General features: G+C 32.5%; 1 protein-coding gene across 2 annotated transcripts in view; it reads right to left on the bottom strand.

The window, feature by feature from the left end:
* Nucleotides 1-8437: 8437 nt before the first annotated feature.
* LOC149791437 (ataxin-7-like protein 3) overlaps nucleotides 8438-14317 on the bottom strand; it is a 41925-nt gene continuing 36045 nt past the window's right edge. Inside the window, exons 12-13 of one of the 2 annotated variants that reach the window (XR_016423357.1) lie at nucleotides 9795-13809; nucleotides 8438-9750 (exon numbers count right to left, since the gene is read on the bottom strand). Coding sequence is in view for 1 of the 2 variants with exons in the window: in XM_089969971.1 (XP_089826097.1) it covers nucleotides 13658-13809 (152 nt within the window). In the remaining variant the exon portion in view is untranslated. Of the gene's footprint in view, nucleotides 13810-14317 lie in introns of both variants that reach the window. The other variant, XM_089969971.1, reaches the window with a different exon arrangement.

Genomic DNA, 14317 nt, shown 5'->3' with positions numbered 1-14317 from the left:
ATGCCCAAGCTGACTGCTTAGAATGATCTCATATCACGTATCCCATCCCAGCATCTTTACATGGGCACTCACCTGGAAGAGACAGCCAGTAAAGTCACATGACATGGTCAGTTTAGTACCTTGTGCCCAGTTGCTATTATAAACCTACAGGCTTGTCCAGAGAAGAAACATCCAGGAAGTCTAAAGTCTTGAAATAGTCCATACCTATTACAGATCCTAACAGACCTGATTCCTTATGGATCAAAGTCCAATGCCATCACCAATCGATTTTGAAGAGCTCCAAAAAGATCTGTCATGACTTGTTTCCAGTACCAGTTACTGCAATGTTTCAGTCTTAGATGTCTAGATCATGAATGATAGTCAGTGGTATTTTGACCTTGGCACCAAACTAAGTGGATCATATATGGTCAGTACAGATTCCAATAGTCTTTTTTTGTCATGCCTGAGGGGATGGGTGGATGGTGATCCAGTATCACTCATCATGCCCAGGCATATTACTGGTTTCAGCGTCACAGTGCACATTGTGTCTACCCATGTTGGTCTATGGCCAATACAGTAACACTGTACCTAGGTACCATGTGTTATGACTCTCTGGTCTTATTTATATTTGAGTTTATTGTCTAGCCTTATTTACAAACTTAGAATGTTCTGGAAGTGAACTTATGACCCACATCCTAATCATTTTATTGTGTATTAGGTTTTTATACAAGGTAGTGGTAAATAAAATTATTAATTCCTCTTTTAAGTTCAGTTTGTGGAATTATTTACTGTTGTGTTCAGAATGAATCTTAGAGGAATCATTAAAATTATTCATTGGAATTACAAAGTGCTCACTGACATTTTGGACTAAAGCACTTTTTGGGATTCATTGTGAATTCCTTCAAAGACATTCTGGATTATATTATTGAGATACACCTAGACTGCTTGTACATCAACCTATTCCTGGTTGTTTTGAAAGCTTCTCAGTGATGTAGCTTTGTCCACTGAATTTGTGAGGGAAAACTTTTCCAGTCAGCTGCATCAAGGAATAAGGAATCAACACTACAGCATGGTTATAACTCAAAAGCTAAAGATGCCTCAGATACCATGGGGACGGAAGATGTGTTCTCCAGGGTAAGGGGACGTAACTCTCTCCACCACTGACCTATTCTCCTAAGGTATTATGATCAAGTATTTAAAAAAAATATTTAAAAAACTTTTGGAGATTACTGTTTCTCTTGTATTTCTTACCCAATCATAATACAAATACAACCTCATTGGTAGTTACATGCTACTGGTAGAGCATCCATTCCATTCCAATAGTAATTTCAGAATGGATGGGAATTGGCACCAATCCCATTAAATAAAGGAAGATGAATCTTGTCAGACTTGCACCTATGTAAGCAGACAACTGTCATCTTTTTTGTAACTAAAATTTAATTTGGGAGGGCTGTATCTGTGATGTAGTGGTTTATACTCCTAAAGTATTATGAACCAGAAAGTATTATTAAAGTAACTTTGATTCTTCAAAACTTGGATTTGTGGATTTTGTGTTTACTACAAATGACGAATTCAAAGACTCAACAAACCATGATCCTTCTGCCCTGGGAAAATAGGTCACAATAAACCATTATTAATGAATGTATTACTTTGTTATTGAATGGAGGAGAAGCAGGCATGAAAGCAGTCATACATGGCTCAGCAGAATTTACTCATCAGCAGGTTGTCGGGTTCCAAATAAATTGTGGTATATTTAAAATTTCATATATTTGAAAAATTATTTTTCATATATTTAAAATTTCATATAATTGAAAATTTCCATAAATACCATAATCTAAAAAATGTACCTGGTTTTAGATTCTGAAATGGTTTTTATAAATATTTTTTTTTAAAGATTCTATCTACCCTCTATAATGCTACTTTCTTACAGAAATTTATCAACATATAACCTGTTTTCCATTCCACATGTATCTGACAGAATGCACCCATTCTTCATGAGTCAGGAAAACCAACTTATTCTGAACAATAAATTTAATAGCTTCTCTAACGAATGTTAAACCTTTCTTACCCAAGGTTTTACATGGAAAAGATTCATACTGACTTGACGTCAGTAATAATAAATGAAAAATCAAGCCTGAAAGTGTATATAATAGACTTCTCTTAAACACAATCGTGTCATTTAAAACTTGAGAAATTTTGTTTAGTTTTCTTTGTCCATCATTCCCATTCATTGTGTTTGAAGCAGTTTTGTTAATTTTTACTCTTTGAAGTACTTTGCGTCATTATTCTGTCTAAAAATGAAGCAGTTTTGTTAATTTTTACTCTTTGAAGTACTTTACGTCATTATTCTGTCTAAAAATGAAGCAGTTTTGTTAATTTTTACTCTTTGAAGTACTTTGCATCATTATTCTGTCTAAAAATGAAGCAGTTTTGTTAATTTTTACTCTTTGAAGTACTTTGCGTCATTATTCTGTCTAAAAAGGAAGCAGTTTTGTTAATTTTTACTCTTTTGAAGTACTTTGCGTCATTATTCTGTCTAAAAATGAAGCAGTTTTGTTAATTTTTACTCTTTAAAGTACTTTGCGTCATTATTCTGTCTAAAAAGGAAGCAGTTTTGTTAATTTTTACTCTTTGAAGTATTTTGCGTCATTATTCTGTCTAAAAATGAAGCAGTTTTGTTAATTTTTACTCTTTGAAGTACTTTGCGTCATTATTCTGTCTAAAAATGAAGCAGTTTTGTTAATTTTTACTCTTTGAAGTACTTTGCATTATTATTCTGTCTAAAAATGAAGCAGTTTTGTTAATTTTTACTCTTTGAAGTACTTTGCGTCATTATTCTGTCTAAAAATGAAGCAGTTTTGTTAATTTTTACTCTTTGAAGTACTTTGCGTCATTATTCTGTCTAAAAAGGAGGTAAAGTATTAAGAATGAATAACCTAATATTTTTCGGCAGACATTAAAAAAATTCCATAATTTGGCATGAACATTTCTTATAGAACCTACATTCTGGATGGGTAACACTTCTGAGCAGATTAAATTTCAAGATACAAGAAGTGGTAGTTGGATATCGCAGTACTTGAATAAGTGGATAGTACTTGATATAATGAAGAAAATGTGGATCAACAAATTCAGGAGCTTTAGGTAATATGCCAAAATTAGGTCTCAATATTCATTTTTAAATTAATATTTACAGTCAAAATGTAAATATTACTGAAAAATATTTATAGTAATGGAGTCGATTAAAATCAAAATCATCAATAAGCAGATCTGTAGTCACTGTAAATCAGATGGCATGTAAAGGAATTCACAGTATATCAGATGGCTTGTAAAGGAATTCACTGTAAATCAGATGGCATGAAAAGGAATTCACAGTATAACAGATGGTCTGTAAAGGAATTCACTGTAAATCAGATGGCCTGTAAAGGAATTCAGTGTAAATCAGATGGCCTGTAAAGAAATTCACTGTAAATCAGATGGCCTGTAAAGGAATTCACTGTAAATCAGATGGCCTGTAAAGGAATTGACAATATATCAGATTTCACAGTACATAAGATGGCCCATAAATGAATTCACAGTATATCAGGTGAATTCACCGCAACCTTTGAACTTTGTCACGTGCTCAACATCAGTTCTTTTTTAAATCTTGGTTTGGTCTACTTAAAATTGAAATTTTGAGTCATACTGTGAATGAACGCACACTGAAGCAAATTTTCCAGTTGGACTGGAATGGATGGGTTTTATTTTTCTGTTGATCCAACTCAAATTTTTCTTTCTGCTTGTGATGGACTGGATTTTTTAATGGATGAGTCAATTCCATACGATGTACATGTGATCTGAGCAGTGGACAAGCATTGAGTCAACTGCACCTCTGTTTTTGTCCTGTCACTGAAAGTTTGAAATGACAATGTGTGAAACATTAATTCTTTTAATCGAAATTATCAAAAAGACGCTATAGAATATCAGATTCATTTTGTTTTCAGTGCAGAAAGTAGAATGTGATTTTAGTTGGAAATTACAGTACAATTTCACGGTATGTATCAAGTTCTGGAATGAATGACATGGATTGTGTCATTCAGGTTAGCAGAACTGAGAAAGTTCATTTTGAGAAAATTCAAGATGAATAAATGTAAGTATATTTATTGACATTCTTATTACCAGCAAAAGAAAACATGTTTATGCCCTGTCCCTTGCATACTGTTGGAGGGACCCCAGCTTTGACCTATATGGCTTTTATCAATAGCCTAACATTGTATCAAAAAAGTTAAATGGGGAAAACTGCAAAGCAGCTGTTGTGTAACAGTCCATTTAGCCAGCAGAAATAATGCTTTTTCATTGTCTTGACTTACTGACTCTGCTGTTCTTAGTTTCCTACCAAAACCTTGAGTTGCATTGTTTCTCAAATTTAGCATTTTTACTGATTTGTAAAATGATATATTTCTGTTAGATATGCAATTGGCTTCAGTATGCTCCTATGTGCTATTTTTATGGACCCTAGAGAGGACTGGTCAGAGTCTGAACCATTCTATTTGCGAAAGTTATTAATATTTCTCCTAAATAACTATTTAAATGATCCAAAAGGTATTTTCAGTGCTGCATCTCTCAAGTTTCTGGTGCACATTGTAAATATTATGTTCAATCATTTGCTTCTTGGAAAGTTTCATTTGTGACTCAGCGACCTTATCCACATCATTAACTTTCTACTTTCAAATGAACAAAACAGCTTGTTTATTTTTAGATGCGTATCATGCAGTATGAAGCTGTATAGTATGGAAATATACTGCACCATTCTGACAATGTAAAACTAATGGAGAAAAAAATGAGCATATATATAATAAATCAGACTGCCTAATAAATTAATTCACAGTATATCATATTGCCTAATAAATGAATTCACAGTACACCACTCCCTCGATAACTCGCACCCTGATAACTCGCGAACCCGCTTATAACGCAGTGTTAGGTGTGGATCCCATTTTTTAAACCCTAAAATACCCAAAAAATTTATCCCTATTTGTTGAACTTGAAGAAAATTGCAATCAAAATTGGTAATGGAAATTTTGATGTATCGCTCATTTTATCGTTGAAAACGGTTGATAGGACCTGGAAAGTTTAATCAACACTATGAGCTGATAGGACCTGGAAATTTTAATCAACACATTGAAATATCAAATTTAAAAATAGCTCATACAATTTTTTAAATTTTCTTTCCAAACGACATTCCTTGTACACCGCAATTAACGATATGTAGGTAAATTTCGATCAATGAAAATGTCACTTACGCTGAGTGGAGGCAGTAATTTATTAAAAAAATACAAATTAAATAATCTTTTTATCAACTGAAATTTGTGTTCTAGTTCCATGTTTTAGTTCCTTTTAAGTGTAATCGTCATAAATGCAATGTGTCCTCTTGTAATTAAACATAAAATGCGTCAATCTACTGTAACAGCTATGTCCGCAAGCGTTTCTCTGAGAAGTTAATTAAGTGCCGCCCGTGTTTTGATAACTGACTTACGGAAGTATTTGTTGTATTGTTGCACTGAATTAAAAGCTGGCCTCCTTCGTATTATCACATTAATTTTGTCTTTTGAATAAAAAAAAAAGGAGGTGGAATAAAAGAAAAGTTAAAAGGCACAAAAATCAGACAAACTTAAAATCTAGCGGCCTGGGTCGTATGTCGGGTGAACTCACTTCATTTAATCAATCGAACACTGTAATAAACGTTATTGTGTATGTAACATAAACTACCTTAGACTAACTGACTCTTTCATAACTGTGATCAAAGATAACAAGGCAGCCAAGTGAAATGAATACTTCGTAAAATATAGAGCTTGATTTCACAGATACGGACCATTGTGGGCAAGCGAGTTTCAGAGCATTCTTGAACTGGCACTAAGAGATATCCTCAGGGATGATAAAAAATTTCATTATTACTTCCACTGAAATCACGACATTAACATTGTACTAATTGAACAATAAAAAATTGAGTTTCGACGTAGACGTGTCATGAAATAAATGTCGCGTGTTTTTGAGAAAAAAAAGGAATCTTGTTTGGTGGTGTATCAACAGTTAGTCTAGTTCCCAAATTATGGACTACCGATTTGGCAAGATACTATTAAACACCATTGCGGGAACCAGACTCATCAAGAAAACAAAAAGCAGTTACGTAATACACAGATTTTTCGCGTACATGTGATGGTTGTTCAAACCAGTTGGAACGATCTTTCATATGTTGGATATTTTGAAGAAAAAATGGTTATTTAACAGAATAACGAACAACTTCATTAGAAAAAGCACATTATTAAAAAATTATTATCGACGTGATTGTAAAATGAGGATTCAGTCATTAAACAGCCCAGTTCCCTAACGCTGCTACACCCCCACCCCACCCCACCCCCGTTTTCTCGATGTCAAAGCAATTTGTTGATTTTTTTCTCTCAATTTTTGGAGGTCCCTCAGTAACTTGTGCTTCACTTATAGTGCGGTCTATGTTTGTGGACCCTGTTGTGCGTGAGTTATCGAGGGAGAGGTGTATATCAGATGTCTACAAATAAATTCACAGCATATCAGATTGCCTAATAACCATATTCACAGTAATCAGATGGCCTGTAAATAAATTTACATTACTGTATATCAGATGACCTAAAAATTAATTCACAGTATATCTGATGGCCTATAATGAATTCAGTTTCAGATGACCTATAAATTAAATCACGGTATATCAGATGACCTAAAAATTAATTCACAGTATATTAGATGGCCTATAATGAATTCAGTTAATCAGATGACCTATAAATGAAATCACAGTATATCAGATGACCTAAAAATTAATTCACAGTATATTAGATAAATTCACGGTTTATCATATGACCTATAAATCAATTCACAGTGTATCAAATGAATTCACAGTATATCAGATGACCTATACATGAATTGACAGTATGTATCAAATTGCCCAATAAATGAATAATGATATATCAGATGAATTTACAGTTTATCAGATGATCTAAAAACAAACTCGAGGTGTATCACATAGCCTAAAAAAATGAATTCATGATAAAATTATTGCCTATAAATGAATTCAAGGTATAGTGATTGCCTATAAATGAATTCAAGGTATACTGATTGCCTATAAATGAAATCAAGGTATACTGATGCCTATAAATGAATTCATGATAAAATGATAGCCTATAAATGAATTCAAGGTATGCTGATTGCCTATAAATGAAATCAAGATATACTGATGCCTATAAATGAATTCATGATAAAATGATGGCCTATAAATGAATTCAAGGTATAGTGACTGCCTATAAATTGATTCAAGGTATACTGATGCCTATAAATGAATTCAAGGTATACTGATGCCTATAAATGAATTCATGATAAAATGATAGCCTATAAATGAATTCATGATAAAATGATGGCCTATAAATGAATTCAAGGTATACTGATTGCCTATAAATGAATTCAAGGTATACTGATGCCTATAAATGAATTCAAGGTATACTGATGCCTATAAATGAATTCATGATAAAATGATGGCCTATAAATGAATTCAAGGTATACTGATTGCCTATAAATGAATTCAAGGTATACTGATTGCCTATAAATGAATTCAAGGTATACTGATTACCTATAAATGAATTCAAGGTATACTGATGCCTATAAATGAATTCAAGGTATAGTGATTGTCTATAAATGAATTCAAGGTATACTGATTGCCTATAAATGAATTCAAGGTATACTGATGCCTATAAATGAATTCATGATAAAATGATGGCCTATAAATGAATTCAAGGTATACTGATTGCCTATAAATGAATTCAAGGTATACTGATTGCCTATAAATGAATTCAAGGTATATTGATGCCTATAAATGAATTCAAGGTATACTGATGCCTATAAATGAATTCATGATAAAATGATGGCCTATAAATGAATTCAAGGTATAGTGATTGCCTATAAATGAATTCAAAGTATATCAGATGAATTTACAGTGTATCAGATGACCATTAAATGAATTCAAAGCATATCATATGAAATCACAGTGTATCAGATGACCTATAAATGAATTCAAAGTATGTCAGATGAATTCAGTATCAAATGACCACCACTGAGTTCAAAGTATATCATCTGAATTCCCAGTATACCAGATGACCTATAAATGAATTCAGATGGCATGAAAATGAAATCACAGTGTGTGTATGTATATATATATATATATATATATATATATATATATATATATATATTCTATCAACCTTTTCCAATGAAGAAAACATGCCTTTATGCTTGACAAAAGAGGACACTTACACATTTGTAAAATGTTGAAAGGGTCCAAGTGTTTCCAGACAATGGTCAAACTGTTGGGTTTTTAAAACTGCTTTGTAGCAAACACATGATCAATAAAATTGTGTCCAACAAAATTTTGTATCTCATAACAAAAACAAAACAAAGTCAATTCATGGTAGCTTATAATTATTGATAACAGAGTTAACAAAACAAATTACCTTTCAGTGGAAGCTTACATCACTATGCATTCACATCATTAATATACAAATACATTCAAAATACTAAAGGCAACCTTACGGAACAGATTCAACAGATTAAACTTAAAATACTTTATTTTTACAATTTACAATCTAAAGCTGTGTATCACCAACATATGATACGGACATTGCAACATAAATTACTAGTCACACCTTGTGCAATTTTTATATATACACCTTGTGATGTCCTTGACTTTTTACATCATATTTTATCACTTTCTTGTATCTATTCTCCGACCATATGAATAAAATGTTCAGGATATTTCGTCAAAGTTAGTCATAACTGTCAATTAAAACTTCAACAAAGTAATAACAACTGAAATCATTATGCAAAATCAGTAACTCTTTATTTGCAAATGCAAAATTATTTTCCACGTACAAAAATGAGGCAACTGTGGATAATTTTTTTGCACTGCATTGTGGGTAAAACTTATGGTATAAACTGTTATACTTTTTACAAGATCAACCCTTATACCAATGACAATTTTTCCAAAGGAGAACCAATACATGTCATAAACATAATACCTTCCAGTAAATTATCGATAATACCTTGCAAAATAGGCAGATTTGTACAGAAATTTCTGCATCTACCATTTTCTGCTATAAATTGTACTTTTAAATGAAATTAAAAATCTCAAAATAATTAAGCTCTCAAGCTGTAAAGATCTGTAGTCACCATTTTTAATCTGGCTATGTCAATATATTGTTTTGATACATGCTGCTGTATCATCACTACTCTACTAATCACACTTTACAGTTTACAGAGATCTATACTCATACTTCACACGACTAGTCATATTTCAAAGGACTACACATACTTTACAGAGAACTACACTCATACTTTACAGAGAACTACACTCATACTTCACAAAACTAGTCATATTTCAAAGAACTACACTCATACTTCACATGACTAGTCATATTTCAAAGAACTACACATACTTTACAGAGAACTACACTCATACTTCACAAAACTAGTCATGTTTCGAAAGAACTACAACTCATATTTTACACAGAACTACACTCATACTTCCAAGAGCTACACTCATACTTTGCAGAGAACTACATTAACAATTCAAAGAACTAAATTCACACTTTATAAAGAACTATGCTCATACTTTACAGAGAACTACATTCATACTTCACAAAACTAGTCATACTTCAAAGAACTAAACTCATACTTTGCAAAGAACTACACTCATACTTCAAAGAACTACACTCATACCTTACAAAGAACTGCACTCATACTTCAAAGAACTGCACTCATACTTTACAAAGAACAACACCCATACTAAAAAGAATTACAAATACTTAACAAAGAACTACTCATATTTAAGAGAACAACACTCATGCTTTACAGATAACTACACTAATACTTAAGAGAACTACACTCACACCTGACAGAGGGCTACACTCATACTTCACAGAAAACTACAAATAAATAACTACTGCTTTTCTACTAAGATCAAATTGTAATATAGTCCATTAACTTACTGACTCCTTTTTCTGAGAAAAATACTAAATGAGATTACTATCAATCACAACATTTTGGCATTATTCAACTTTAGCAAGAATATTTTTTTAGCAACTGTCAGTATTAGCATTAAATTTTAGCAATCATCGCAATATAAGCAAGAGAAACTTTTAGCAACTGTCTGTATCAGCATTAAATTTTAGCAATCAATGCAATATAAGCAAGACAAAATTTTAGCAACTGTCAGTATTAGCATTAAATTTGAGAAAACATTGCAATATAAGCAAGAATTTTTTTAGCAACTGTCAGTATCAGCATTCAATTTTAGCAATCACTGCAATATAAGCAAGATAAAATTTTAGCAACTGTCAGTATTAGCATTAAATTTGAGAAAACATCGCAATATACGCAAGATAAAATTTTAGCAAATGTCAGTATTAGCATTAAATTTTAGCAATCATTGCAATATTAGCAAGATAAAATTTTAATAAAATGTCAGTATCAGCATTAAATTTTAGCAATCATCGCAATATAAGCAAGATAAAATTTTAGCAAGTGTCAGTATCAGCATTAAATTTTAGCAATCACTGAAATATAAGCAAGATAAAATTTTAGCAACTGTCAGTATCAGCATTAAATTTTAGAAAACAAAGCAATATTAGCAAGAGAAAATTTCTGTAAATGAAAATATATTATCATTAAATTTAGCAAATGTCACAATATTAGCAAGATAAAATTTCCATAAATGAAAATATATTATCATTAAATTTAGCAAATGTCACAATATTAGCAAGATAAAATTTCCATAAATGAAAATATATTATCATTAAATTTAGCAAATGTCACAATATTAGCAAGATAAAATTTCCGTAAATGAAAGTATATGATCATTCAATTTAGCTGATGTCAGCATATAAGCATCATTCAATTTAGCTGATGTCAGCATAAAAGCTGTTGCTGTTGCTGTTGCTGGTGTAGGGTTTAACGCCATTTTTCAGCACAAGATAGGCTATACATGGCAGCCAGTATAAATGGTGGAGGAAGAACCCTGGAAAACTCAGGGAAGAACCACCGACGTACGAGAAGCTACTGGCAGGCTTTCCCACGTACCCACGCTAGCCGAGCCTTGGACTCGAACCCACGCAGACAGAGGTGAGATGGCAGTGATCCGGAACGGTGAGTGCTTTAAACCACTCGGCCACTCGGGGCCCCCAGCATATAAGCATCATTCAATTTAGCTGATGTCAGCATATAAGCATCATTCAATTTAGCTGATGTCAGCATATAAGCATCATTCAATTTTAGTTAATGTTGGCATGTTAGCAAGATAAACTTGTAAATCAGTGCTGTACAAAAATATAACTAATTTAGAGCTAATAGTTTATGTTATTTAGACAGAAGTGAAAGTGCTCACACATTATGCTAATAAACTAGGATACAATGAAGAGTGGTCACTTAATTACATGGTTTGTTAAACTGCATATTACATGGAATACTGCCAGTGGCAGCAAATTTAAAGTAAAAATTATCAACAAAGTACTGTTTGCAGTATTCATTAAATGCAAAATTAACCTGTGCACCTGCCCAATTATTAGTCTGGAAAATGCAAAATGCTGACTACTAATATATAAGCTTATTTCCAGAGACATTCATCTGGAAAATGATTGATGTTAGTGTTTCATTAATTGGTGTTAATGGTTCATACATTGTGATCTTTTCACCAAAATGATTTTAATGTGGATTCAGTTTTAGTGACAATTAGTTTGTTGGCTAAATTTGCTAAATTTTATGCTTGTTAATGAATTTATGTTTTTAAATCTGCAATACTTTACTCAATCTAAAAGAACTGTACAGCATAAAATGGCAGATACATTCAGATGACAAAAACATATATGCCATCCAACACTGAATATAGCTTAAGTCTTACAAGCAAACTGCATCTCTAATTTCCAATTTTAGATTTTATTTTATTTTTAAAATTGGGAATGAGAAAGTTATGTGTAGATCTTCTTTGAAATCACTTTGATTAACCTCAAATAGCACATACTATTCATGAAAAAAAAAACCAGGTTCATGAGGGCCTGTGATCACTCACTTGGCTTATACTAGCCTAAACCAAATGCAACAGCACCAGGACAGGAATGGTGTCAGATTTTTCTTCTGTATAAAACACCAGAATGGTTCTATTTAAGTTTATCCAGTTCTTTTGAGCAGTTTTTGAGAAAATGTTATTTTTGGATAGAATTATCATATCTGATGGCTAATTCCCATCACTTGTATCAATCTGAAAAGCCTTGATACCAGGATATACTATCTGGAATTCCAGTCTCAGTTGCTCAAGTCTTATTTGAAAAGCTGAAAATAGCAAAAAATGAGAGATGATGTACAAGAGACACTGCATAACAGATTCAGGGACATACCATAAGCACATAAAAAAATTATTTAAAAACAAAAGGCCCTAATGGGCCTGCATTGGCTCAAGTGGCTGGCACCTATCTACAAGCCAAATGAAATGGCAGATGGCCAAGAAATCTGGGTTAGTATAATGCTTTAAGGCAGTTAAAGGTTTCATATTTTTATCCTCATGCTATATAGAATAGCATGGCCTCTAGAGTGGTAAGAAGTTCAACCAATCCAAGATCATGGCCTCTAGAGTGGTAAGAAGTTCAACCAATCCAAGATCATGGCCTCTAGAGTGGTAAGAAGTTCAGCCAATCCAATAGCATGGCCTCTAGAGTGGTAAAAAGGTCAACCAATTAGAGAACATGTCTTTTACAGTGGTAAGAAGTTCAACCAATCAGAAAACATGTCCTCAAGCATGGAAAAAATTTCTACCAATCAGGGAAAATGGACCTCTAGAGTAGAAAAAAGTTCATCCAATCCGAGAACATGACCTCTAGAGTGGTAAAAAATTCAACCAATATGAGAACATGGTCTCTAGAGTGGTAAGAAGTTCAACCAATCTGAGAACATGGCCTCTAGAGTGGTAAAAAATTCAACCAATCTGAGAACATGGTCTCTAGAGTGGTAAGAAGTTCGACCAATCTGAGAACATGAGCTCTAGAGTGGTAAGAAGTTCAACCAATCTGAAGCAGGAATATCTCATTATTATGCATTAATGTATTTTTTCTTTATATCTGTTTGAGATCTTGATAACATAGTGTTAAAAATGTGAAAAAATCTCAGCCAACCACATCCAAGATCATTTCATTAATGTGTAGACATCCCTTATATTCAAAATCATTCAAGATTTTTATGAAATTAGTATGCATTCAAAATTTAATCAAAATCAGATAAAAAATATGGCCTCCTGAGTGATAACAAGCTCAGTAAATCAGATGTGACATCAAATGATTATTATGTGTGGATGCAGTGTTGCTGGGGACACTGTGAACTCAGCCAATCAGAAAAAAAATCACCTTATTAATATAAACAGATTGTTCTATTATAGAACTCCTCTAAGATACTGATGATATAAGCCCATGTTCCAAGTTTAATGAAAATCTGATCCGAAAATATGGTCAACAAGCAATTGTTGACAGACTGACAATAGACAATGGTGAGATGGACACACGACAGATGCAGGGTCAATAATAAATCACATGGCACAATAAACTTTCTTTCTGAAATGATGCGAAGAAACCTAAAGACAATGCCATCATTCAAAGTCATACAGACTGGACAGTTGACTGTTTGCCATCATGGTTGATGATGAAGATGATGACCCATTGTCCAGCTTTAATTTACGCTTTTTACTGGATGATTTGGATGAACTGGATTTTACTGGGGGTCTCTTTTTGGACCCAGAACCTGTAAAAAACAAAAAGAAAACTATAAAGTTCACATCAATATTTAAGTAGATAATCCACTAGATTATCACTATTATGTGAGAGACATGAGAACAAACTAAATCCTCATTCTCAGCTATAACTATTCACTTTCTGCACATAAAAATAACCTACTAAAACAAAACAAAAAAGGATATTGCTCATACAGAAAAGTAAAATGAATTAATGTATGCACACCCATTAAAATACTATCAGAAATTAAGTTGGTAAAACAAAAAATGCTTGATTCAGAAAATATGAAAATGAAGGCAGACAAATGAAATACATTTATCAGGTGGGCCGGTAGTATCTATTTCAAAGAGTAATTATAATAAATATTTGATCTCTGACAAGAAACATTCAGATTTCTAAAAAATAATAATAATACTGACTAATCCAGATGGCAAAGTTGAAGTTCTCTTCATATTATTAACCTCCCCTAATTCTAGAGATGAATCAAACACATTTTTTGTACAGTCAGGGATATTGAC

Source organism: Sinohyriopsis cumingii, chromosome 9, assembly GCF_028554795.1.
Source record: "Sinohyriopsis cumingii isolate HCF-2022 chromosome 9, ASM2855479v2, whole genome shotgun sequence".
Lineage (NCBI taxonomy): Eukaryota > Metazoa > Mollusca > Bivalvia > Unionida > Unionidae > Sinohyriopsis > Sinohyriopsis cumingii.
Note: the sequence above shows the minus strand (reverse complement) of the source record. Positions and strands in the feature narration are given on the sequence as shown.